Raw genomic sequence first — 27,923 nt, forward strand, 5'->3', positions numbered from 1 at the left:
TTGTTGTGTGTTTCCCAGCAGCTACAGTAGTGTTCCCAGGTCAGTTCTCTGACTCTGATTGTTGTGTGTTTCCCAGCAGCTACAGTAGTGTTCCCAGGTCAGTTCTCTGACTCTGATTGTTGTATGTTTCCCAGCAGCTACAGTAGTGTTCCCAGGTCAGTTCTCTGACTCTGATTGTTGTATGTTTCCCAGCAGCTACAGTAGTGTTCCCAGGTCAGTTCTCTGACTCTGATTGTTGTGTGTTTCCCAGCAGCTACAGTAGTGTTCCCAGGTCAGTTCTCTGACTCTGATTGTTGTATGTTTCCCAGCAGCTACAGTAGTGTTCCCAGGTCAGTTCTCTGACTCTGATTGTTGTGTGTTTCCCAGCAGCTACAGTAGTGTTCCCAGGTCAGTTCTCTGACTCTGATTGTTGTGTGTTTCCCAGCAGCTACAGTAGTGTTCCCAGGTCAGTTCTCTGACTCTGATTGTTGTGTGTTTCCCAGCAGCTACAGTAGTGTTCCCAGGTCAGTTATCTGACTCTGATTGTTGTATGTTTCCCAGCAGCTACAGTTTAGTGTTCCCAGGTCAGTTCTCTGACTCTGATTGTTGTGTGTTTCCCAGCAGCTACAGTAGTGTTCCCAGGTCAGTTCTCTGACTCTGATTGTTGTGTGTTTCCCAGCAGCTACAGTAGTGTTCCCAGGTCAGTTCTCTGACTCTGATTGTTGTATGTTTCCCAGCAGCTACAGTAGTGTTCCCAGGTCAGTTCTCTGACTCTGATTGTTGTATGTTTCCCAGCAGCTACAGTAGTGTTCCCAGGTCAGTTCTCTGACTCTGATTGTTGTGTGTTTCCCAGCAGCTACAGTAGTGTTCCCAGGTCAGTTCTCTGACTCTGATTGTTGTGTGTTTCCCAGCAGCTCCCAGCAGCTACAGTAGTGTTCCCAGGTCAGTTCTCTGACTCTGATTGTTGTGTGTTTCCCAGCAGCTACAGTAGTGTTCCCAGGTCAGTTCTCTGACTCTGATTGTTGTGTGTTTCCCAGCAGCTACAGTAGTGTTCCCAGGTCAGTTCTCTGACTCTGATTGTTGTATGTTTCCCAACAGCTACAGTAGTGTTCCCAGGTCAGTTCTCTGACTCTGATTGTTGTGTGTTTCCCAGCAGCTACAGTAGTGTTCCCAGGTCAGTTCTCTGACTCTGATTGTTGTGTGTTTCCCAGCAGCTACAGTAGTGTTCCCAGGTCAGTTCTCTGACTCTGATTGTTGTGTGTTTCCCAGCAGCTACAGTAGTGTTCCCAGGTCAGTTCTCTGACTCTGATTGTTGTGTGTTTCCCAGCAGCTACAGTAGTGTTCCCAGGTCAGTTATCTGACTCTGATTGTTGTGTGTTTCCCAGCAGCTACAGTAGTGTTCCCAGGTCAGTTATCTGACTCTGATTGTTGTGTGTTTCCCAGCAGCTACAGTAGTGTTCCCAGGTCAGTTCTCTGACTCTGATTGTTGTATGTTTCCCAGCAGCTACAGTAGTGTTCCCAGGTCAGTTATCTGACTCTGATTGTTGTATGTTTCCCAGCAGCTACAGTAGTGTTCCCAGGTCAGTTCTCTGACTCTGATTGTTGTATGTTTCCCAGCAGCTACAGTAGTGTTCCCAGGTCAGTTATCTGACTCTGATTGTTGTATGTTTCCCAGCAGCTACAGTAGTGTTCCCAGGTCAGTTCTCTGACTCTGATTGTTGTATGTTTCCCAGCAGCTACAGTAGTGTTCCCAGGTCAGTTCTCTGACTCTGATTGTTGTATGTTTCCCAGCAGCTACAGTAGTGTTCCCAGGTCAGTTCTCTGACTCTGATTGTTGTATGTTTCCCAGCAGCTACAGTAGTGTTCCCAGGTCAGTTCTCTGACTCTGATTGTTGTGTGTTTCCCAGCAGCTACAGTAGTGTTCCCAGGTCAGTTCTCTGACTCTGATTGTTGTATGTTTCCCAGCAGCTACAGTAGTGTTCCCAGGTCAGTTATCTGACTCTGATTGTTGTGTGTTTCCCAGCAGCTACAGTAGTGTTCCCAGGTCAGTTCTCTGACTCTGATTGTTGTATGTTTCCCAGCAGCTACAGTAGCGTTCCCAGGTCAGTTCTCTGACTCTGATTGTTGTGTGTTTCCCAGCAGCTACAGTAGTGTTCCCAGGTCAGTTCTCTGACTCTGATTGTTGTGTGTTTCCCAGCAGCTACAGTAGTGTTCCCAGGTCAGTTCTCTGACTCTGATTGTTGTGTGTTTCCCAGCAGCTACAGTAGTGTTCCCAGGTCAGTTCTCTGACTCTGATTGTTGTATGTTTCCCAGCAGCTACAGTAGCGTTCCCAGGTCAGTTCTCTGACTCTGATTGTTGTGTGTTTCCCAGCAGCTACAGTAGTGTTCCCAGGTCAGTTCTCTGACTCTGATTGTTGTGTGTTTCCCAGCAGCTACAGTAGTGTTCCCAGGTCAGTTCTCTGACTCTGATTGTTGTGTGTTTCCCAGCAGCTACAGTAGAGCGTTCCCAGGTCAGTTATCTGACTCTGATTGTTGTATGTTTCCCAGCAGCTACAGTAGTGTTCCCAGGTCAGTTATCTGACTCTGATTGTTGTGTGTTTCCCAGCAGCTACAGTAGTGTTCCCAGGTCAGTTCTCTGACTCTGATTGTTGTGTGTTTCCCAGCAGCTACAGTAGTGTTCCCAGGTCAGTTCTCTGACTCTGATTGTTGTGTGTTTCCCAGCAGCTACAGTAGTGTTCCCAGGTCAGTTCTCTGACTCTGATTGTTGTGTGTTTCCCAGCAGCTACAGTAGTGTTCCCAGGTCAGTTCTCTGACTCTGATTGTTGTATGTTTCCCAACAGCTACAGTAGTGTTCCCAGGTCAGTTCTCTGACTCTGATTGTTGTATGTTTCCCAACAGCTACAGTAGTGTTCCCAGGTCAGTTCTCTGACTCTGATTGTTGTGTGTTTCCCAGCTGTAATTTAGGGATCATATGTAAGCACAGTGTTAATCATCACCTGCCTGTTAGCTAATGTGTGGTCCCCACTGTAACTTGCTCTGTTCTGGGAAATAGTGCTTTTTGTTACATTCAATAAAACAGAGCAAATAGACTTGGCTGTAGTGGAGCGGGTCGAGCGGTGTCCACATCACTAAGGACCTATCATGGTCCAAACACACCAACACAGTCGTGAAGAAGGCACAACAACGCCTCTTCCCACGCAGGAGGCTGAACAGATTTGCCATGAGCCCTCAGAGCCTCAAAAAGTTATACAGCTGCACAATTGAGAGGATCTTGACTGTCTGCATCAAAGTTTGGGTTGACAACTGCTCGGGCTCCAACCGCAAGTCACTACAGAGGGTAGTAAGTACGACCCAGTACATCACTGGGGCCGAGCTCCCTGTCATCCAGGACCTCTATACCAGGTGGTGTCAGGGGTAGGCCCTAAAAGGCCTTGTCAAAGACTCCAGCCACACAAGTCACAGTCTTCTCTCTGCTACCACACGGCAAGCGGTACTGGAGCACCATGTTTGGGACCAAAAGGCTCCTGAACAGCTCCTACCCCAAAGTCATAAGACAGCTGAACAGTTAATTAAATGGCTACCCAAACTTTCTGTTTTTCACCCCTTACCTACAGTGGGGCAAAAAAGTGTTTTGTCAGCCACCAATTGTGCAAGTTCTCCCACTTAAAAAAGATGAGAGAGGCCTGTAATTTTCATCATAGGTACACCTCAACCATGACAGACAAAATGAGAAAAAAAATTGTATCACATTGTAGGATTTTTAATGAATTTATTTGCAAATTATGGTGGAAAATAAGTATTTGGTCACCTACAAACAAGCAAAATTTCTGGCTCTCAGAGACCTGTAACTTCTTCTTTAAGAGGCTCCTCTGTCCTCCACTCGTTACCTGTATTAATGGCACCTGTTTGAACTTGTTATCAGTATAAAAGACACCTGTCCACAACCTCAAACAGTCACACTCCAAACTCCACTATGGCCAAGACCAAAGAGCTATCAAAGGACACCAGAAACAAAATTGTAGGCCTGCACCAGGCTGGGAAGACTGAATCTGCAATAGGTAAGCAGCTTGGTTTGAAGAAATCAACTGTGGGAGCAATTATTAGGAAATGGAAGACATACAAGACCACTGATAATATCCCTCGATCTGGGGCTCCACCAAGATCTCACCCCGTGGGGTCAAAATGATCACGAGAACGGTGAGCAAAAATCCCAGAACCACACGGGGGGACCTAGTGAATGACCTGCAGAGAGCTGGAACCAAAGTAACAAAGCCTACCATCAGTAACATACTATGCCGCCAGGAACTCAAATCCTGCAGTGCCAGATGTGTCCCCATGCTTAAGCCAGTACATGTCCAGGCCCGTCTGAAGTTTGCTAGAGAACATTTGGATGATCCAAAAGAAGATTGGGAGAATGTCATATGGTCAGATGAAACCAAAATATACATTTTTGGTAAAAACTCAACTCGTCATGTTTGGAGGACAAAGAAACTTATTAAACTTATTTTTCACCATAATTTGTCTGTCATAGTTGAAGTGTACCTATGATGAAAATTACAGGCCTCTCTCATCTTTTTTATGTGGGAGAACTTGCACAATTGGTGGCTGACTAAATACTTTCTCCCCCCACTGTACATGTACATAGTCCTTCAATCAATCACCCCAACTACCTCATACCCCAGTACACTGACTCGGTACCAGTATTTTTTGTATGTAGCCAGTGAATAGCCTGATGAATAGCCTGTTATTTGACTGTGTTGCTATTTTCTTTTCATCCATTTGTCAATTTGATTACTTTTTAACTGAATTGTTGGGAAAGGGCTCGTAAGTACGCATTTCACAGTGAAGTCTACACTCGTATTTTATTTGATATAACCTTGGTTGTGTAATTATACCAAATGCACATTTTAATTGTACAGGCTTGACTTTAAATAAATGACTGAATTAAGTGAATCCGTGGTGCATCAGTTTTATTTTGACCCATAATAGTGTCTGAGATTTAGGCCACAAACATGTAGTTCTGATTCTTAACTTCTCAGGTTGGCCAGTGGGGGGCAGCCGTATATGATTACTACACAGAGTGCTTCTCATTCGCTGGCTGGCTGGGCCCTGGGTTGCCGTGGTAACGGCAGACTTGGCAGTGGTGGCTGGAGATACAGAGGGCAGTGTTGAGCTGGGAGACAACAGTAGAATCCTAATCAGCTGTTGAACACTGCCACACACACAGTGGTACACACCGAGCACAGTGACACATACACCTAATATTAGATCACATCTATAATCATTATTCAACAGCGGCTTTAGGAGAAGGCTGATGCACTCTCCTGAAACTGTAATCACCTAGTGTTTAATTTCCCTGAGCATGATTGACACATTATAGTAGCAAGTTAGAGTGATGACAGCTGTTGTTGCACAGAACAAGACTGCCAGTTGTTCAGTTCAATCCTCTGCTGTTGTTGCACAGAACAAGGCTGCCAGTTGTTCAGTTCAATCTTCTGCTGTTGTTGCACAGAACAAGGCTGCCAGTTGTTCAGTTCAATCTTCTGCTGTTGTTGCACAGAACAAGGCTGCCAGTTGTTCAGTTCAATCTTCTGCTGTTGTTGCACAGAACAAGGCTGCCAGTTGTTCAGTTCAATCTTCTGCTGTTGTTGCACAGAACAAGGCTGCCAGTTGTTCAGTTCAATCGTCTGCTGTTGTTGCACAGAACAAGGCTGCCAGTTGTTCAGTTCAATCTTCTGCTGTTGTTGCACAGAGTAATGCTGCCAGTTGTTCAGTTCCATCCTCTGCTGTTGTTGCACAGTCAAATTGCTGTCACCCCTACTCAGCGTGCCCTATTCTATGGCCCACACGCTTCTCTCTGTCACCCCTACTCAGTGTGCTCTATTCTATGGCCCACACGCCTCTCTCTGTCACCCCTACTCAGCGTGCCCTATTCTATGGCCCACACGCTTCTCTCTGTCACCCCTACTCAGTGTGCTCTATTCTATGGCCCACACGCTTCTCTCTGTCACACCTACTCAGCGTGCCCTATTCTATGGCCCACATGCCTCTCTCTGTCACCCCTACTCAGCGTGCCCTATTCTATGGCCCACACGCCTCTCTCTGTCACCCCTACTCAGCGTGCCCTATTCTATGGCCCACACGCCTCTCTCTGTCACTCCTACTCAGCGTGCCCTATTCTATGGCCCACACGCCTCTCTCTGTCACCCCTACTCAGCGTGCCCTATTCTATGGCCCACATGCCTCTCTCTGTCACCCCTACTCAGCCCTCCACAGTGTGCTCTATTCTATGGCCCACACGCCTCTCTCTGTCACCCCTACTCAGCCCTCCACAGTGTGCTCTATTCTATGGCCCACACGCCTCTCTCTGTCACCCCTACTCAGCCCTCCTCAGTGTGCTCTATTCTATGGCCCACACGCCTCTCTCTGTCACCCCTACTCAGCCCTCCACAGTGTGCTCTATTCTATGGCCCACACGCCTCTCTCTGTTACCCCTACTCAGCCCTCCACAGCGTGCTCTATTCTATGGCCCACACGCTTCTCTCTGTCACCCCTACGCAGCCCTCCACAGTGTGCTCTATTCTATGGCCCACACGCCTCTCTCTGTCTCCCTACTCAGCCCTCCACAGCGTGCTCTATTCTATGGCCCACACGCTTCTCTCTGTCACCCCTACTCAGCGTGCGCTATTCTATGGCCCACACGCCTCTCTCTGTTACCCCTACTCAGCCCTCCACAGCGTGCTCTATTCTATGGCCCACACGCCTCTCTCTGTCACCCCTACTCAGCCCTCCACAGTGTGCTCTATTCTATGGCCCACACGCCTCTCTCTGTTACCCCTACTCAGCCCTCCACAGCGTGCTCTATTCTATGGCCCACACGCTTCTCTCTGTCACACCTACTCAGCGTGCCCTATTCTATGGCCCACATGCCTCTCTCTGTCACCCCTACTCAGCGTGCCCTATTCTATGGCCCACACGCCTCTCTCTGTCACCCCTACTCAGCGTGCCCTATTCTATGGCCCACACGCCTCTCTCTGTCACTCCTACTCAGCGTGCCCTATTCTATGGCCCACACGCCTCTCTCTGTCACCCCTACTCAGCGTGCCCTATTCTATGGCCCACATGCCTCTCTCTGTCACCCCTACTCAGCCCTCCACAGTGTGCTCTATTCTATGGCCCACACGCCTCTCTCTGTCACCCCTACTCAGCCCTCCACAGTGTGCTCTATTCTATGGCCCACACGCCTCTCTCTGTCACCCCTACTCAGCCCTCCTCAGTGTGCTCTATTCTATGGCCCACACGCCTCTCTCTGTCACCCCTACTCAGCCCTCCACAGTGTGCTCTATTCTATGGCCCACACGCCTCTCTCTGTTACCCCTACTCAGCCCTCCACAGCGTGCTCTATTCTATGGCCCACACGCTTCTCTCTGTCACCCCTACGCAGCCCTCCACAGTGTGCTCTATTCTATGGCCCACACGCCTCTCTCTGTCTCCCCTACTCAGCCCTCCACAGCGTGCTCTATTCTATGGCCCACACGCTTCTCTCTGTCACCCCTACTCAGCGTGCGCTATTCTATGGCCCACACGCCTCTCTCTGTTACCCCTACTCAGCCCTCCACAGCGTGCTCTATTCTATGGCCCACACGCCTCTCTCTGTCACCCCTACTCAGCCCTCCACAGTGTGCTCTATTCTATGGCCCACACGCCTCTCTCTGTTACCCCTACTCAGCCCTCCACAGCGTGCTCTATTCTATGGCCCACACGCCTCTCTCTGTTACCCCTACTCAGCCCTCCACAGCGTGCTCTATTCTATGGCCCACACGCCTCTCTCTGTTACCCCTACTCAGCCCTCCACAGTGTGCTCTATTCTATGGCCCACACGCCTCTCTCTGTTACCCCTACTCAGCCCTCCACAGCGTGCTCTATTCTATGGCCCACACGCCTCTCTCTGTCACCCCTACTCAGCCCTCCACAGCGTGCTCTATTCTATGGCCCACACGCCTCTCTCTGTTACCCCTACTCAGCCCTCCACAGCGTGCTCTATTCTATGGCCCACACGCCTCTCTCTGTCACCCCTACTCAGCCCTCCACAGCGTGCTCTATTCTATGGCCCACACGCCTCTCTCTGTTACCCCTACTCAGCCCTCCACAGTGTGCTCTATTCTATGGCCCACACGCCTCTCTCTGTTACCCCTACTCAGCCCTCCACAGCGTGCTCTATTCTATGGCCCACACGCCTCTCTCTGTCACCCCTACTCAGCCCTCCACAGCGTGCTCTATTCTATGGCCCACACGCCTCTCTCTGTTACCCCTACTCAGCCCTCCACAGCGTGCTCTATTCTATGGCCCACACGCCTCTCTCTGTTACCCCTACTCAGCCCTCCACAGCGTGCTCTATTCTATGGCCCACACGCCTCTCTCTGTTACCCCTACTCAGCCCTCCACAGCGTGCTCTATTCTATGGCCCACACGCCTCTCTCTGTCACCCCTACTCAGCCCTCCACAGTGTGCTCTATTCTGAGACTCAAATTCACTGACCTCCATTCAAACCAGCAGCCCATAGAGGCCCAGGAATATCTCAAAATATGGTAGTGCTTTTGGGTGTGTGTGTGTGTGTGTGTGTGTGTGTGTGTGTGTGTGTGTGTGTGTGTGTGTGTGTGTGTGTGTGTGTGTGTGTGTGTGTGTGTGTGTGTGTGTGTGTGTGTGTGTGTGTGTGTGTGTGTGTGTGTGTACGTGCATGCGTGCGTGCGGGTCAATATGGAATTTCTGAATTTATTGAATTGGCCACACTCCACAGGAAGTAAAAGTTCAATTAAATTTGAAGGAAGTATAATTTATTAAAAGCAATTTGAACCAATTAAACTGGGACGTGAAACATGAAAGTATCATTCATTTCAAATCAAATTTTATTTGTCACATGATTCGTAAACAGGTGTAGACTAACAGTGAGGTACTTACTTACTAGCCTTTCCCAACAATGCAGATATATAAACTCAGCAAAAAAGAAATGTCCTCTCACTGTCAACTGCGTTTATTTCCAGCAAACAAAACATGTTTGTATGTAAATATTTGTATGAACATAAGATTCAAAAACTGAGACATAAACTGAACAAGTTCCACAGACATGTGACTAACAGCAATTGAATAATGTGTCTCTGAACAAAGGGGGGGGATGTCAAAAACAAAAGTAACAGTCAGTATCTGGTGTGGCCACCAGATGCATTAAGTACTGCAGTGCATCTCCTCCTCCTCCTCCTCCTCCTCCTCAGATTTGCCAGTTCCTGCTGTGAGATGTTACCCCACTCTTCCACCAAGGCACCTGCAAGTTCCCGGACATTTCTGTGGGGAATGGCCCTAGCCCTCACCCTCCGATCCAACAGGTCCCAGACGTGCTCAATGGTATTGAGATCCGGGCTTGTCCCTGGCCATGGCAGAACACTGACATTCCTGTCTTGCAGGAAATCATGCACAGGATGAGCAGTATGGCTGGTGGCATTGTCATGCTGGAGGGTCATGTCAGGATGAGCCTGCAGGAAGGGTACCACATGAGGGAGGAGGATGTCTTCCCTGTAATGCACAGCGTTGAGTTGTCTACAATGATGATGCTGTGACACACCGCCCCAGACCATGACGGACCCTCCACCTCCAAGTCGATCCCGCTCCAGAGTACAGGCCTCGGTGTAACGCTCATTCCTTCCACGATAAATGCAAATCTGACCATCACCCCTGATGAGACAAAACCGCAACTCGTCAGTGAAGAGCACTTTTTGCCAGTCCTATCTGTTCCAGCGATGGTGGGTTTGTGCCCATAGGGACATTGTTGCCGGTGATGTCTGGTGAGGACCTGCCTTACAAGGCACATTCACGCAGCATCTTTCTTTTGGTGTTTTTCAGAGTCAGTAGAAAGGCCTCTTTAGTGTCCTGTGACCTTAATTGCCTACCGTCTGTAAGCGGTTAGTGTCTTAACAACCGTCCCACGGGTGCATGTTCATTAATTGTTTTTGGTTCATTGAACAAGCATGGGAAACAGTTACAATGGAGATCTGTTTTTTTTTAACAAATTATCTTTGAAAGACAGGGTCTTGAAAAAAGGGACATTTCTTTTTTTGATTAGTTTATATACACTGTATATATTTTTTTTTAGAATACAAAAAATGTTAACGTGAGGAATAAGTACACAATGAGTAACGATAACTTGGCTATATACACTAGATACCAGTAACGAGTTGATGTGCAGGGGTATGAGGTAATTGTGGTAGATATGTACCTATAAGTAGGGGTAAAGTGATCACGCAACAGGATAGATAATAAACTGTAGCAACAGCATACACGGAGTGCACAAAACATAAGGACACCTTCTCTTTCCATGACTTAGACTGACCAGGTGAATCCAGTTGAAAGTTATGATCCCTTATTGATGTCACTTCAATCAGTGTAGATGAAGGGGAGGAGACAGGTTAAAGAAGGATTTTTAAGCCGTGAGACAATTGAGACATGGATTGTTTGTGATCAGAGGGTGAATGGGCAAAACAAAATATTTAAGTGCCTTAGAACGGGGTATGGTAGTAGGTGCCAGGTGCACCGGTTTGTGTCAAGAACTGAAACACTGCTGGGTTTGACACTCAACAGTTTCCCGTGTGTATCAAGAATAGTCCACCACCCAAAGGACTCAACTCACCTGGAAGGCGTTTTCATAACTGTCTATATACCACCACAAAACAATCCTGGCACTAAAACTGCACTCAATGAGCTGTATACGGCCATGAGAAAACAGGAAAACTCTCATCCAGAGGCGGCGCTCCTAGTGGCCAGGGACTTTAATACAGGGAAACTTAAATCCGTTTGACCTTATTTCTACCAGCATGTTAAATGTGCAACCACAGGGGAAAGAGTTCTAGACAACTTTTACTCCACACACAGAGACACATACAAAGCTCTCCCTCACCCTCCATTTGGCACATCTGACCATAATTATATCCTCCTAGTTCCTGCTTACAAGCAAAAATTCAAGCAGGAAGCACTAGTGACTCGCTCAATACGGAAGTGGTCAGATGAAGCAGATCAAACCAAACTTTAATTGTCACATGTGCCGAATACAACAAGTGTAGACCTTACCGTGAAATGCTTACTACCATGAGATGCTAAGCTACAGGACTGTTTTGCTAGCACAGACTGGATTATGTTCCGGGATTCTTACAAAGGCATTCGGGAGTACACCACATCAGTCACTGGCTTCATCAATACGTGCGTCGATGACGTTGTCCCCACAGTGACCGTAAGTACATACCCCAACCAGAAGCCATGGATTACAGGTAACATCCACACAGACCTAAAGAGTAGAGCTGCCGCTTTCAAGGTGCGGGACTCTATCCCGGAAGCTTATAAGAAATCCAGCTATGCCGTCCGACGAACCATCAAATAGGCAAAGCGTCAATACAGGACTGAGATTGAATTGTACTACACCGGCTCCGACGCTCGTCGGATGTGGCAGGGCCTGCAAACTATTACAGACTACAAAGGGAAGCACAGGCGCGAGCTGCCCAGTGACACGAGCCTACCAGACAAGCTAAATTACTTCTATACTCGCATCGAGGCAAGTAACACTGAAGCATGCATGAGGGCATCAGCTGTGTGATCAAACTCTTCGTAGCTGATATAAGAACTTCAAACAGGTCAACATTCACAAGGCCGCAGGGCCAGATGGTTTACCAGGATATGTACTCAGAGCATGCGCGTGTCTTCACTGACATGTTCAACCTGTCCCTGACTGAGTCTGTAATACCAACATGTTTCAAGCAGACCACCATAGTTCCTGTGCCCAAGAACACTAAGGCAACCTGCCTAAATGACTACAGACCCGTAGCACTCACGTCTGTAGCCATGAAGTGCTTTGAAAGGCTGGTCATGGCTCACATCAACACCGTTATCCCAGAAATCCTAGACCCACTCCAATTTGCCCATCGCCCCAACAGATCCACAGATGATGCATTCTCTATTGCACTCCACACTGCCCTTTCCCACCTGGACAAAAAGGAACACCTATGTGAGAATGCTGTCCATTGACTACAGCTCAGCGTTCAACACCATAGTGCCCTTAATGCTCATCACTAAGCTAAGAACCCTGGGATCGAATACCTCCCTCTGCAACTGGATCCTGGACTTCCTGACGAGCCGCCCCCAGGTGGTAAGGGTAGGTAACAAAACATCCGCCACGCTGATATTCAACATGGGGGTCCCTCAGGGGTGCATGCTCAGTCCCCTCCTGCACTCATGACTGCATTGCCAGGCAAGACTCCAACACCATCAAGTTTACCCATGACACAACAGTTGTAGAACTGATCACCGACAATGATGAGACAGCCTATAGGGAGGAGGTCAGAGACCTGGCCGTGACGTGCCAGGACAACAACCTCTCCCTCAAAGTGATCAAGGCAAAGGAGATGATTGTGGACTACAGGAGACGGAGGACTGAGCACACCCCCATTCTCATCGACGGGGCTGTAGTGGAGCAGGTTGAGAGCTTCTGAGAAGCATTGAAAAGCCAGCGAAATGTATATTATCCATGTCCTTGTTCAGCCACAACTCTTTGAAACATAGAATATTACATAGAAGCGCACACCTGGTTTGGCGAGGTGCTGGCTAGCAGAGTAGAACACGTCAAATGAAAAGGAGAGCTACACACTAGGTGCTCAGATGCAATAATTGAATACCAACATTTCGACAGCCAAGCTGTCTTCATCAGGGTATAATGGGTAACAATGCGGGTCACTAGTTTATATAGAGTTTGAAAGGACACACACAGGTGTCTATAATCATGGCCAGCTGTGGCTTGATTTCATTGGTTGATTTATATAAATAGAACATGTAAAAAAAAGGGGGGAAAAAGAAGCATGAATTGATTACATATGATCATAGATACAACTTGGCTGCATAGGCCTACAAACATTCTTTACAATAGATAGCAAAAACACAAGAATACCTTGTTATTAACTTTTGATGTTTAGTCGTTATACACTAATATTCCACACGAGGGAAGTATTGATGCCATGGAACATTTTCTTTTGCAATGTGACCCAATTGAACTACCCCCCAGGTCATGTATTATAACATTGGCTGAAATAGTACTCACACACAACTATTTGATGTTTCAAACGTGTTTTTTATCGAGATGAAGGGTACTGCTATGGGACCCCCTATGGCTCCTAACTATGTTAATTTGTACGTGGGATGCATGGTGAAACAATAAATTGTCAATCCTCTCAAAAAACATTATTATTTGGAAACGGTACATTGATGATATTTTGGTTTTATGGAGGGTGATACAAAACAGCTCAAGGCATTCCATGCTTCTTACCTCTTGTTCTGAGCACCTGAGATTCACTATGCGATCTGACACACAAAAAGTAAGTTTCCTTGATCTTTTGATTTTGTGTGAGGATAATGTTCTATACACTGATCTTTACAGGAAACCCACTGATTGTAACAGTTTGTTGAGGGTTGATAGCTGTCACCTGCTTCCCTTGAAAAACAGCTTACCCTACAGGCAATTCTGTCTAATCAAAAGAATTTGCAAAAACAATCAGATTTCCACAGAACCATGGCTGTGATGCACAGAAAATTCAACGAAAGGGGGTCCTAAAATGGTCAGATCAATACTGCTGTTGAGAAAATACAAAACAAATCGAGACATAATCTCTTTCAAGCAAAGTCTCGCAAAAAGAAGCATTATTGCATTCTTACTACGCACTATTCAATGTGCTCTGAACAAATTAAGTGAATCGTTCACAAACATTGGCACATTCTAAGATCCGATGACAGTATCGGTAATGTGTTTCTGGACCCTCCATTGGTCGCAATCTCAATTGGTAACCAATGATTTACCATCCCAAAATACCCCCGCACAACGTCTCCTTGTGCCAGATGGAAACTACAAGTGTAATGGCTGCGCTCAATGCAATGGCACTTACCAATGTAGATCCTTCAAACACCCCCAAACAGGCAAACAGATCCCAATCAAAGGTGTTATCACGTGTTCCACTAAGGCAGTTATTTATCTTATAACTTGTCCTTGTGGTAAAAATGATGTGGACAAAATGAAGAGCAACTAAAAGTAAGAATCTCTGTGCATCGTAGCACCATTAGGTGGAAAAACTCGATGTACCCATTTGCGGCCCACTTTTTGGAAGTGAACCACTCTATGTTGTCCCTTTGCTATATCGGCATAAAACACATCACCCTCCCTCGGAGAGGGGGTGATCTTGACAATTGGCTGTTAAAACGAGAGGCTGCCCGGATCTTTAATTTAAAGACCCTTGCTCCCTTCGAGGTCTCAATGTAGACTTTGATCTGAAGCCATTCTTGTGATTCTTGTTTTTGTTATCTATTGTAAATAATGTTTGTAGGCATATGCAGCCAAGTTGTGTCTATGATCACAGCTGGCCATGATTATAGACACCTCTGTGTGTCCTTTCAAACTCTACATAAACTAGTGACCTGCACTGTTACTCACTCTACCCTGATGAAGACAGCTTGGTTTTCAAACGTTGATATTAAACTATTGTGTCTGAGCTCCTAGAGCGTCTCCTCTCCTTTCCCCGTTGATAGGCTGGTCTCGAACAGAGCTCATCCAGTTTGTTCTCTAGTGACTGGACTGTTTGCCAACAGAACGGAGGGTAGAGGCGGTTTATTTGCTTGCTAGTGTCGTCTTGTCAGGATGCCTGCACGTCTGCCTTTTTTGTGCCGTAGCTTCCACTTTCGAGTCCCAGGGACTAGGGCCTGGTACAGAGTAAGCAGAATGTCCAGAGCTGCCGACTCGTTAATGTATAAATTGTCATCCGAATTGAGGTTAGTGATCGCTGTTCTGATCTCCAGAAGCTGTTTTCGGTCATAGCCTGCTCTCCACTGCAGCGCCATCTTCATTTGACAAATGTTTTATCAAATGGATATGACACTTATTAATGCAAAGAATACACATACCATTTCCAATATTAGTTTGATTATAACTCAAAGATGTCAAACAGTATTTTTCATTGTCGTGGGACGTTAGATTGTTCCCTTCCAAACTGCAGTCAAAGACAGTACTGTATGAAGATAGGCAGAAACACTGGTTAGTTAAGCTCATGCATAGAAACACGTCCTCGTGTCTAACCGCGCTGAACTGAGCATGTGCAGGCTGTCAAATCAAAAACACTCCTTCGATATAAAGTTGTTTTTAAAGAAAATGAAAATGTGTCAGTTTGTCAATTTCACAAGGTTGGTGTAATAACATGTTCAACTACTTAAGATAGTGGATCAAGTCTAGGCTGTACCATTAGATTTTGAGAAAATGTACAACTAAGGAAGATTTTTTTTTACTTCTTTCATTGACTACTTAAATCCCAAAGCACAGCCTGGTCTGCTTGGTCTGTTTAATCTAATGCACTCTTGGAAATGTATTTAAAAAGATTAAGGGCATTTTTAAATATTATAGAATATTTCCAGATCACTGTATTTATTCCAAACTGTTTTGGAAGTACGAGTTTGTATAAAACTGGAAGTATTTAAAAATGAAATGTTTCAACGTTATGCTACAACGTTATGTATTGAAATGGTCAACATTCATGACGTCAAAATAAACATTACTATGGTGATGTGTAGAATAAATAAGCAGTTTGAATTTCATTGAATTCTATTTAAATAAATTACACTTCCTTTAATTCAAATTAAATTCCAATTCCGCTACCTGTGGGGTGTTCCAATTAAATTACATTTCCAGATTTGAATTTGAAGTAAAGAGCAATTGCCAACTCAATGAAGAATTAACCCTGGTGTTTGTTTCTGTTCTGTTCGGGTGTGTTTGTAAATTCACTCTGGAGTGTCAGAGAGCGCTCAGAGTGCGCTCTGGCTGTTCGTAAATTCAGAGCCTTGTCATATTGTCTGTTTGTAAATTCAGAGGGTTTCGCTCTCTGAGCATTCAGAGCGCACACTGGACGCTCTGGCCAAGGAGTAGGGTTGATTGGAGCATTCTGACCTCACAATGGCAGTCAAGCACCCAAGATAACTGGCTGAAGTTAGTTAGCTTGCTAGTTATTTCCAGACACAAATGAGAGAACACCTCACTCTATTTTTCTCGCCTTAGCAGGGGCTGATTAGGCTCTTTTCATGTTACCCAGAGTGTTGGTGACTAACTGTGCTGCTGGCAACAATTTAATTATGTTTTTTGCCTACGTTTAAAATCAAATCAAATTTTATTAGTCACATACACATGTTTAGCAGATGTTAATGTGAGTGTAGCGAAATGCTTGTGCTTCTAGTTCCAACAGTGCAGTAATATCTGATAAGTAATCTAACAGTTCCACAACAACTACCTTATACACACAAATCTAAAGGGATGGAATAGGAATATGTACATATAAATATATGGATGAGCGATGGCCGAGCGGCAGAGAGAGTAATGTAAGATATGTAAACATCATTAAAGTGGCATTATTTAAAGTGACTAGTGATCCATTTATTAAAGTGACCAATGATTTGAGTCTGTATGTAGGCAGCAGCCTCTGTGTTAGTTATGGTTGTTTAACAGTCAGATGGCCTTTAGATAGAATCTGTTTTTCAGCCTCTCGGTCCCTGCTTTGATGCACCTGTACTGACCTACGCAGAAGAACTTAAAAACTTTCAACCTTCTCCACTACCGTCCCATCGATGTGGATAGGGGGGCGCACCCTCTGCTGTTTCCTGAAGCCCACGATCATCTCCTTTGTTTTGTTGACGTTGAGTGAGAGGTTGTTTTCCTGACACCACACTCCTCCGAGTTGCCTCACCTCCTCCTTAACACCGGACATATTCAGCGGGTTTTCAGCGTTCGTAAATTCATCAGTTATTCTGCACTCTGGCACACTCAGACGAGAGTGCTCTGAAATCAGAGTAGATAGCAAGAGTGAATTTATGAACGCACCCTTCATGTCTGTCAGGGAGAAGCAGAGACTGTGTGTGTGTGTAGAGATGTCTCCTTGACCTCTGTGTGTTCCTCAACTCCTTATCTGGGGCAGAGTGTTCTTGGAGGGATTTTCCTCGGCTTCCCACTCCATCACTGATGAACTCATTGTCTATCAAAAATGGGATCAGGACAATCGAAGAATATTGAAACATCAACGTATCTTGTGTGTGTATGTATGGCGGTTGCGTTGATTTTCGATTTGGTAAATGTTAGCAGTGGTCATGCTTGTCTCATTCCTGTGCGTGCATATGTGTACGGAATTTCTCTGTGTGTTTATTTAACTGTGCCTGTGTGGAGAGAGAGAAACAGCAGCACATACACTCTCAATCTCACGCAAGTACACACACACACACACACACACACACACACACACACACACACACACACACACACACACACACACACACACACACACACACACACACACACACACACACACACACACTGTGCCACACTGTGTTTGAAATAATCCCTGCTGCACATGGCTGTAAATCCTTGAAAATCTTAAATATTTGATGACTTCATCATTGATGGGGCATGACACCTGGGCTGCCTGCACCCTGCCTGCTCTGTTCCAGCTCTGTACCAGCTCTCCCCAGCCACAAGAGAGGTGATGTAATGCCTAATGGTGGTCCCCACCCAGGGGATACTACTGGGGCTCAGGATTGAGGAAGATGTATAGTATTTTTCATGAGTGATGGTAAATCACATGTATACGACTATTCTGATGATAGCGATTATAAGACATGTTATCCCTATGACACATCTAATGTACCCATGTTTTAGAGGACTAAACCTTGTCCATTGACCTGTGTGTGTGTGTGTGTGTGTGTGTGTGTGTGTGTGTGTGTGTGTGTGTGTGTGTGTGTGTGTGTGTGTGTGTGTGTGTGTGTGTGTGTGTGTGTGTGTGTGTTTGCGTGCGTGCGTGCGTGCGTGTGTGCGTGCGCACACTGATGTGTGTTTGTGCTAGCTTGTATTTCTAAATGTTTTTAGTCTGAATGCAGGCTGCTTGCCTAGCAGGGACCGTAACGATGGTTGTCAGGATTGGCTGGTTGCTAGGTAACAATTACCTGACTGTGCTTTGCTCGCACAGAATTACACAGAGGGCTGTGTGTGTAGGGGAACGGAAAAATACAGCAGAGCACGCTGGCTGCTGGGCAGTGTTTCAGATTCCTACCCTGACAACATGGAATGGTTGTATTTCTATGAGTTTAGGCTGAACTGAATATCGTTGTTTATTCTTGGGGATGGAATGGTCATTTGATAATGTTCCCTTTGATGCTGTATCTGTGAGGACTCACTCATTGGTGCTATATTTCTTTATGTGTTTGTTTAACCAGGCATGTCTGTTAAGAACAAGTTGTTATTTACAAACCCTTCGCTCACCCGGACGATGCTGGGCCAATTGTGCGCCGCACTATGGGACTCCCGGTCACGGCCGGTTGTGATATAACCCGGGATCAAACCAGGGTCTGTAGTGACGCCTCTATCATTGAGATGCTGTGCCTCGGGTATACAGTACACTCTTAGAAAAGTGTATACTGTAGGATAACCTTTTGAAGAATCCTTTTGGTTCGAGGTAGAGCCATTTTTTTCCCACAAAGGCGTCTACTTCTGCAGGGGTAGTCAACTCTTACCCCACGAGGTTGGGAGCCAGCTCGTTTTCTGTTCTGCCTGATAATTAACTGCACACACCTGGAGTCCCAGGTCTAAATCAGTTCCTGGTTAGAGGGGCGCAATGGGAAAACATGCAGTGGAACTGGCTTCCAGGTCCAGAGTGGAGTTTGAAGGTCCTGTAAGTACAGCTGCCAGACCCTTTTGGAAACTTTTTTTCTAAGTGTATATAGGTCAGAGGTTGCATTAGGGTTGTGGGTGTTGCATTGGTAAAACTGAAAGTGAGTCTGTACTGTAAGTTGTGAACAGGCTGGTTGGGGTGGACATAGATTTATGTGTGGTCTGTGGTTAAGCTGTGTGAGTCCATGGGAAGATGAGGTGATGCAGGGCCACACGGCTGTGTGACAGATGTCTGTCTGTCTGAAACAGTTCTATAGCTATTTTATTCGATAGGCCAATCTGTTCTGTTCTACATCTATGAGCAGGCTTTTGTTCCCAAATCATTTTTGTTTCTAACTAATCAGGGGGTCAAGTAATAATCATAACCTCAATTAGTTGATTAGTTATAATCAGAAGTTGAATTCATCTCTGAGTAGCTGATTTGCTGAACTTCAAGTGGCTACTAGTAAGTGGTATATACTCTCAAATGGTGAACACATTTTAGCTACGAAGAACTAAACTTTTCCTTTCTAATAATATAACCAGCCATTTAAAGATGCACTATGCAGAAAAATTCAAAATAGTTTGCCTAATTTCAGTTTGTGACAAAACAAGCAATCATTGTGTCGTTAATCATTGTACCATCTAAACTGCTGTGAAATATATTTTTCATAACTAAAAATATAGTATTTTCAGCTGTTTGAAGCTGGTGTACAAAACCGAAAATAAAAGATGCAAAAACGATACTTAAGAACGGGAAGCATAGAAATATCACACATAGAACTGATCTATAACTCACATGTCTATGCAAATTTGCTCGGGTCACCCAGAAAGTTACATATTATAGCTATAAAATACCCCATTTTCTTCAAAAAATTATAACAAATAAATCTATTTTTATTTAATATGACTGTTCATGTTAAACATGTTGTATTATGTGTTTAACGATCTATATACATTGCGTAGTGTCATTACAATATATATTAATAAGCAGCTTCCATCATGGTCAGGGGTCTGTGTGGAGAGAAGCTGGCCAATGCCCCCAAAATGGCTGGCCAGCTCCCCAGACATGGATGATATATTTGGAGATCATTAAACGGTCCTAAATGAGACCCTGGCGTGAGAGAGAGCCCTGGCCATCTGGCCCCATTGTGACTCCTCTCCTTCTGGGAGACTGAGGGCTTCATTCAAACACAGCAGAGAGGGAGTGCGTCAGGGGCCCTGATTGGACAGATGCTGACTGAACCTGGCAGCTCTTAGCAAATCAGGGAACTGTTGTTCTCAATTACCTCAGCCCACCTCGCTTGCTGTTTGTGCATGTCTGTCTTATCTTTCTCTTTCTCTCCATTTCTCTCTCTCGCTCTCTCTACTTCCCCCTCTCACAATTTCTCTCTATCTATTTCTGTCTTTCTCTTTTCTTCTTCCTTCCTTCCCCCTCCTCTCTCTCTCTCTCTCTCTCTGTGTGTGCCTGTGGGTGAAGTTGAGCAGATGTGGTGAGGTCCATCAGCTATGTGGCAGCTGAAACATTCACTGCTGCTAATCAACCAGCTCTGATTTGGTCCCAAAATGATGACTTCACCAGAGTGTAATGAATATACTGCCACTGCCAGACAGGAATTACATGTGCTACTTGTGAAACCAAAAGAAACATGTAATTCCTTGGTAAACAACACATGTATGGCATGACAACAATACTCAGAGGAGTGGGCTGAAGCACATACAGATCCAACACCTGGCACACAAAATGTTCAAATTTGCTATGCAAATTGTGTTTTATGAAATGAGGCATAACCATTGTTCCTGTGTGGTTTCCCTGTGCAGGTAACAAGCTGAACAAGGACTTGAAGCACTATCTGAGCCTGAGGTTTCAGAAGTCCTCCCCCGACCATGAGCTGCAACAGACCATCAGAGCTAACCTCTACCACCATGCTATGCCTTGTGAGTTCCACCCCCTAATCTTCAGTCTCATCTTCGTCTTCCTCCTCCTAAAACTCCTCATCATCCTCACAATATTCCTCCTCTGCCTCCCCTTTCACCCCACCTCATCTTTCCCTCTAACTCCTCATAATATCCCCCCTCCCTCCCCACCCATAAAGGAACATACACTCTTAGAAAAAAAGGTGCTATCTAGGACCTTAAAGGGTTCTTCGGCTGTGGGTTCCATGTAGAACCATTTCCAGAGAGGGTTCTATATGGGATCCAAAAAGGGTTCTAACTGGAATCAAAAAGGGTTCTCCTATGGGGACAGCCCAAAAACCCATTTTTCTAAGTGAGTAGACACAAATAAGCCATTCAGATGTACCGTAATCTAATAAAAATGTTCTGGGTTTTTGGAACGCCAGTGATCCACTTGTCCTCCCGACACTGGAAATCTGCCCTCCCAGATGTTTCACTTAACTACAGTACAGTGTGTGGTGTGGTGGGCCAATGACCTGGGTGGATGCCAGAGCAGACAACTGTGTACTGTGTGGTCAGCTCATTGTCTGTTGGATGTGATTGGTGCTGGGCATGGTACACTTCTGCAGTACAACATTATGTGACAGTTTACTCCACTTAGTCGCTGATACATTTGAATAGGATGTTTTTGAAAGTGGAGCTTTACATTCAAAATATTCTGGTCGAGTGGTCTGTTGTGGATAGGCCGTGAACCTTCCTCTGAATCAATGAAGCCCTGCTAATCAACCACCGTGTATATTGTCAAGGACCTGACAGCAGTTGCTCACGTGTGTGAGTGTGTGTTTGGCTGCATGTGTGTGTGGCTGTTGTGATGTTCTCAGTGGGGACGTTGTTTTCATGATCACATGTCTCAGTCACAAGCAAAATCCCATCAGTGGAGAGAGACATTCCCTTTCCTACCACACAGCACCTCTTTATGCATCTGGGATGTGAAACTGTGTGTGTGTGTGTGTGTGTGTGTGTGTGTGTGTGTGTGGCTTTACCTCTTCTTTTTTGTCTCTCTTTTTCTCCCATTTGCTCTCTCGGTATCCTTCTTTCTCTCCCTCTCTGCATCCCTCTTTCTCTCGTTCTCTGTATCCCTCTTTCTCTCTCTATCTCTCTGTATCCCTCTTTCTCCCTCTCTTCCCTCTTTCTCTCCCTCTCTGCATCCCTCTTTCTCTCATTCTCTGTATCCCTCTTTCTCTCTCTATCTCTCTGTATCCCTCTTTCTCTCTCTCTCTGTCCCTCCTCTCTCTCTCTCTCATTCACTCTCTGTGTCCCCCTGCTCTCTCTCTCCTCTCTGTATCCCTCTTTCTCTCTCCTCTGTATCATTCTTTCTCTCTATCTCTCTATATTCCTCTTTCTCTCTCTACCTCTGTATCCCTCTTTCTCTCTCTATCTGTCCCTCCTTCTCTCTCTCTCGTCCCCCTCTGTATCCCTAATTTTCTCTCTCTCACTCTGTATCCCTCTTTCTCTCTGTATCTCTCTCTCCTTGTATCTCTCTTTCTCTCTCCTCTCTATGCCTCTTTCTCTCTGTATCTCTCTCTCTGCTTGTATCGCTCTTTCTCTCTCACTCTGTATCCCTCTTTCTCTCTGTATCTCTCTCCCTCTTTCTCTCTGTATCTCTCTCCCTCTTTCTCTCTGTATCTCTCTTTCTCTTTGTATCGCTCTTTCTCTCTCACTCTGTATCCCTCTTTCTCTCTGTATCTCTCTCTCTCTCTCTCTCTTTCCCTCTTTCTCTCTGTATCTCCCTCTCACTCTGTATCTCTCTTTCTCTTTGTATCTCTCTTTCTCTCTCACTCTGTATCTCTATCTCTCCTTGTATCTCTCTTTCTCTCTGTATCTCTCTCTCTCTCCTTGTATCTCTCTTTCTCTCTCACTTTGTATCCCTCTCTCTCCTTGTATCTCTCTTTCTCTCTGTATCTCTCTTTCTCTTTGTATCTCTCTTTCTCTCTCACTCTGTATCCCTCTTTCTCTCTGTATCTCTCTCTCTCTCTTTCTCTCTCTCTCACTCTGTATCCCTCTCTCTCCTTGTATCTCTCTTTCACTCTGTATCTCTCTTTCTCTTTGTATCTCTCTTTCTCTCTCACTCTGTATCCCTCTTTCTCTCTGTATCTCTCTCCTCTCTATGCCTCTTTCTCTCTGTATCTCTCTTTCTCTTTGTATCTCTCTTTCTCTCTCACTCTGTATCCCTCTTTCTCTCTGTATCTCTCTCTCTCTCTTTCTCTCTCTCTCACTCTGTATCTCTCTTTCTCTCTCTCTTTCTCTCTCACTCTGTATCTCTCTCTCTCCTTGTATCTCTCTTTCTCTCTCACTCTGTATCCCTCTTTCTCTCTGTATCTCTCTCTTTGACACACTGAACTCTGTCTGAGAAGTAGTTGGTGAACCAGGCGAGGCAATCATCTGAGAAACCAAGGCTATTGAGTCTGCCGATAAGAATACGGTGATTGACAGAGTCGAAAGCTGCCATTTTATCGATGGCAGTTATGATGTAGGTTATGATGAGCGTGGCTGAGGTGCACCCAGCTCGGAAACCAGATTGCATAGCGGAGAAGGTATGGTGGGATTCGAAATGGTCTGTGATCTGTTTGTTAACTTGGCTTTCGAAGACTTTTCTCTCTCTCTCTTTGTATCCTTCTCTCTCTCTCTCTTTCTGCCTGGGCCATGTGACTGCTAAATCCTCTATGAGCTGCTCTCCCGGTAGCCTGACTGGGATTATGATGTTCTGATATATTGAAAATAGATTTGCTGCCTGATTATGTGATGAACATGTTGAGCTCTAGAAAATATCCCAACAGGGAGATGGGGAAATGACCCAGGCTCAGAGGACAGAAAGAGCAGGAATTCCCAAAACATCCATACTGTCCTGGCGGTTCCACCAAATCCAACATGACGTTTTTTTTGTGTGTTTTATTTTTCCTTTTATTTAACTAGGCAAGTCAGCTAAGAACAAATTCTTATTTTCAATGACGGCCTAGGAACAGTGGGGCGACAGGGTAGCCTAGTGGTTAGCGCAATGGACTAGTAACCGGAAGGTAGCAAGTTCAAACCCCTGAGCTGACAAGGTACAAATCTGTCATTCTGCCCCTGAACAGGCAGTTGCCCAATTAGGCCGTCATTAAAAATAAGAATTTGTTCTTAACTCACTTGCCGAGTTAAAACCATTTGTGGCCAGAATTTTCATTTTTGGAAAAATAACGTTCCCGTAGTAAACAGGATATTTTGTCAGGACCAGATGCTAGAATATGCATATAATTGACAGCTTAGGATAGAAAACACTCTAAAGTTTCCAAAACTGTAAAAATATTGTCTGTGAGTATAACAGAACTGATGTTACAGGCGAAAGCCTGAGAAAAATCCAATCCGGAAGTGCCTCATGTTTTGAAAGAGCTGCGTTCCAATGCGTCCGTATAGAGCAGTGAATGGGCTATCAACCAGATTACTCTTTCTCCGTATTCCCCAAGGTGACTACAGCACTGTGACGTAGTTTTACGCATTTATGTTGAAGAATACCCGTAAGCGGCTACATTGCGCAAATGGTCACCTGATGGCTCCCAGAGTGACTCTCGCGTAAAATACAGAGGTAGCCATTATTCCAATCGGTCCTACTGAAAAACTAATTGTCCCCGTGGATATATTATGGAATAGATATTTGAAAAACACCTTGAGGATTGATTATAAACAACGTTTGCCATGTTTCTGTCGATATTATGGAGCAAATTTGGAATATTTTTTGCCGTTGTAGTGATCGCAAGCCAAACGTGAAGAACAAACGGAGCTATTTCGCCTACAAAAATAATATTTTGGGAAAAAAATGAACATTTGCTATCTAACTGGGAGTCTCGTGAGTGAAAACATCCTGAAACTCATCAAAGGTAAACGATTTAATTTGATTGCTTTTTTGATTTCCGTGACCAAGTTACCTGCTGCTAGCTGGACAAAATGCTATGCTAGGCTATCGATAAACTTACACAAATGCTTGTCTTGCTTTGGCTGTAAAGTATATTTTGAAAATCTGAGATGACTGGGTGATTAACAAAAGGCTAAGCTGTGTCTCAATATATTTCATTTGTGATTTTCATGAATAGGTATATTTTCTAGGAATATTTATGTCCGTTGCTTTATGCTAATTAGTGTCAGTCGATGATTACGCTCAAGGATGCGGGATGGGGAGTCACAAGAGGTTAAATAAAGGTAGAAAAAATAATAATAATAAAACCACCTGTTCAGGGGCAGAACAACAGATTTGTACCTTGTCAGCTCAGGGATTTGAACTTGCAACCTTCCGGTTACTGGTCCAACACTATATCCACTAGGCTACCCTCCCACGCCTGTTGAATAAAGTATGGTCACACATCTGTATGTGTTTTCGTCAGCTCCTTTCTTGCCAAACATACACTATTTATGCCATGGCATGATCAGGGAGTTGGCTAAGCACTACACCACTGACTGCTTTTGGAATCTTGATCTCCTTCCTAGGGGAAAGACAAGCGATTGTGGATAAACACACATGCAATTCTTGTTGCCTTCACACGTTCACCTGTATTTCAGTGGGGAACCCTGGGCAGAGTAATGTGGAGAAGAGGGATGGTTAAAATAAAGGGAGCCAGAGAGACCAGTGCTTAGTCAGATAGTTGCCCCTGGATATAGCCATTGATAAATGCACAAAGATGAGCCCCTGTTTAATCATTCATAGGAAATACTCCTTCTTATTTGGTTAAATCTGAAATTAAAATCGTCTGGCCCTAAAATTTTTGGATAGGTTTTTCAGAAATCCCAGTTGGAAAATTCCCGGAAGCAGGAAATCCTGAACCCTCCAACCAGGATTTCCGGAAAACCTTGACATTTTGCAAAAGTTACTGGAATTTGGCAACCCTAATCATGTCTGTCCATGTTTGTGTTTTTTCCTCTCTCAACATCTCTCTCTCTTTCTCCCAGTTCCATGCCACCGATTTCAATTAAATTCAAATGGTTCTATGACATGACAAGACAAATCTTTAACTCCCAAAGCAGTGAAATAAAATGGACCCACACTCCTTCTCTGTCCTCTCTTTCCCTTTGTCTCCCTCCTTCTCCTCCCCCTTTCCCAGCACATGTGTTGTTGTCTCTCTGCCCACTTCTTGTCTCCCCATGCCTGACTCTAACAGGTGCTTGTTTCTCTGCCACAGGCTCGAGTGTTGCTTTGTGTTTCTAGGAAGAGGACACTCGCCATGTGAACTCCCCACCCCCTCCTTCCCTTTCTCCCTCCTTCCCAGCCCTGCTGCTACAGATGGCCTTTGTTATCATGTGCCGCAAATGTCACAATTGACAGAGAAGCTTCTCTCTCTCGCTTTCTCTCTCTCTCTCGGGATTCATTTCCATCTCACGTCTACAGCTGCTGCTCTGCTCCAACATGAAGGTTATCTCAGCATTATCCCAGTGTTAGAGTCACCTAGCAAACCAACCGACCAACCCTCCATCCCTCCCCCACATTATCTCTCTGCCCCCTCTCTCTCCTCTCTTTCATTTCAAATCCTCTACTGATTGTCAGCGTCCCTGTAGCTTGACGGTGGCTCTCTCTCTGTCACACGCTCCTGCTGTCTCTCCGTTTCTGCTCTCTCTCTCTCACTCTCTGCCTCCCTCTCATTCAACCTCACTCTCTCGCTTTCCCATTTTCTACTCCACCGCCGAGCTGGGGAAATCATTGTTGGGAGACAAATTTCTCTGTTTGCAGCTCACACAAAGAAAGGATTACGGCTTGATTCACTGGCTCCGTCTCTCCACATCCAGGCAAGTGGCAGCTCTTCTTATTCTATCCTTCTCCGTCTCTCCACATCCAGGCAAGTGGCAGCTCTTCTTATTCCTTCCTTCTCCGTCTCCTTCATTGTCGCCATCTACCATCCGTTCGGTGAAGCCTGTGATGTATGCAGGGGAGCAAGGAGGGAAATGCTTGGCAGAATGTGATTGTGGTTGATGGTGTGTATATAAGCGAAAAAGGGAATCGGGGGAGGTGGGGTTGGAGGTTGGGGGTGGAGATGAGGTGAAGGAAGGGGGGTGGGGGTGGAGGTTGGGGGTGGGGATGAGGTGAAGGAAGGGGAGGTGAGGTTGGAGGTTGGGGGTGGGGATGAGGTGAAGGAAGGGGAGGTGGGGTTGGAGGTTGGGGGTGGGGATGAGGTGAAGGAAGGGGAGGTGGGGTTGTAGGTTGGGGGTGGGGATGAGGGTGGGGATGAGGTGAAGGAAGGGGAGGTGGGGAGGGGTTGGAGGTTGAGGTGGGGATGAGGTGAAGGAAGGAGAAGGGAGAGTGGGTTTGGAGGTTGGGAGTTGGGGGTGGGGATGAGGTGAAGGAAAGGGAGGGGGAGGCAGGCACACTAGGCCAGGCACGTCCAAACCAGAGGGACAGATGGCAAGTAGCCGTGGAGCTTTTTTCCTCTTTTTCATTTTTTAATTTGCAGGCTTTGTGTAAGGCCCACTAGTACACAGACCTTCTTTTCAAGGAGCCAGAGACTGCTGCACTCTGTAACTGAAAGAAAGGGGTGGTTAGGGGAGGTGTAGGCAGTCTGAAGAAGGAGTAGAAGAGAGGGGGGGTCGCTGTGGAGGCAGAGTAGAATAAAGAGGGGGGGTCGCTGTGGAGGCAGAGTAGGAGAGAGAGGAGGGGTCGCTGTGGAGGCAGAGTAGGAGAAAGAGGAGGGGTCGCTGTGGAGGCAGAGTAGTATAGAGAGGGGGTCGCTGTGGAGGCAGAGTAGGAGAGAGAGGAGGGGTCGCTGTGGAGGCAGAGTAGCATAGAGAGGGGGGTCGCTGTGGAGGCAGAGTAGCATAGAGAGGGGGATTACTGTGGAGGCAGAGTAGTATAGGGGGGGGTTGCTGTGGAGGCAGAGTAGGATAGAAATGGGGGTTGCTGTGGAGGCAGACTAGTATAGAGAGTGGGGGGGTCGCTATGGAGGCAGAGTAGGATAGAGAGGGGGGTTGCTGTGGAGGCAGACTAGTATAGAGAGGGGGGTTTGCTGTGGAGGCTGAGTAGTATAGGGGGGGGGGGTTGCTGTGGAGGCAGAGTAGGATAGAAATGGGGGTTGCTGTGGAGGCAGACTAGTATAGAGAGTGGGGGGTCGCTATGGAGGCAGACTAGTATAGAGAGGGGGGGGTTTGCTGTGGAGGCTGAGTAGGATAGACAGAGGGGGTCACTGTGGAGGCAGACTAGTATAGAGAGGGGGGGTTGCTGTGGAGGCAGAATAGGATATAGAGAGGGGGTTTGCTGTGGAGGCAGAGTAGGATAGAGAGGGGGGGT

At 45.9% G+C, this 27,923-nt stretch overlaps 1 protein-coding gene across 8 annotated transcripts in view; it reads left to right on the forward strand.

Annotated features, from left to right (window-relative positions):
- Positions 1-27,923, forward strand: part of LOC135527932 (membrane-associated guanylate kinase, WW and PDZ domain-containing protein 1-like) — a 212,993-nt gene that overhangs the window by 65,157 nt on the left and 119,913 nt on the right. For all 8 annotated transcript variants that reach the window (XM_064956605.1, XM_064956606.1, XM_064956603.1 and 5 more), the window contains exon 2: positions 20,549-20,665. In XM_064956605.1, the coding sequence (XP_064812677.1) occupies positions 20,549-20,665 (117 nt within the window). The remainder of the gene's footprint in view (positions 1-20,548; positions 20,666-27,923) is intronic.

Source organism: Oncorhynchus masou, chromosome 33 (genome assembly GCF_036934945.1).
Source record: "Oncorhynchus masou masou isolate Uvic2021 chromosome 33, UVic_Omas_1.1, whole genome shotgun sequence".
NCBI lineage: Eukaryota > Metazoa > Chordata > Actinopteri > Salmoniformes > Salmonidae > Oncorhynchus > Oncorhynchus masou.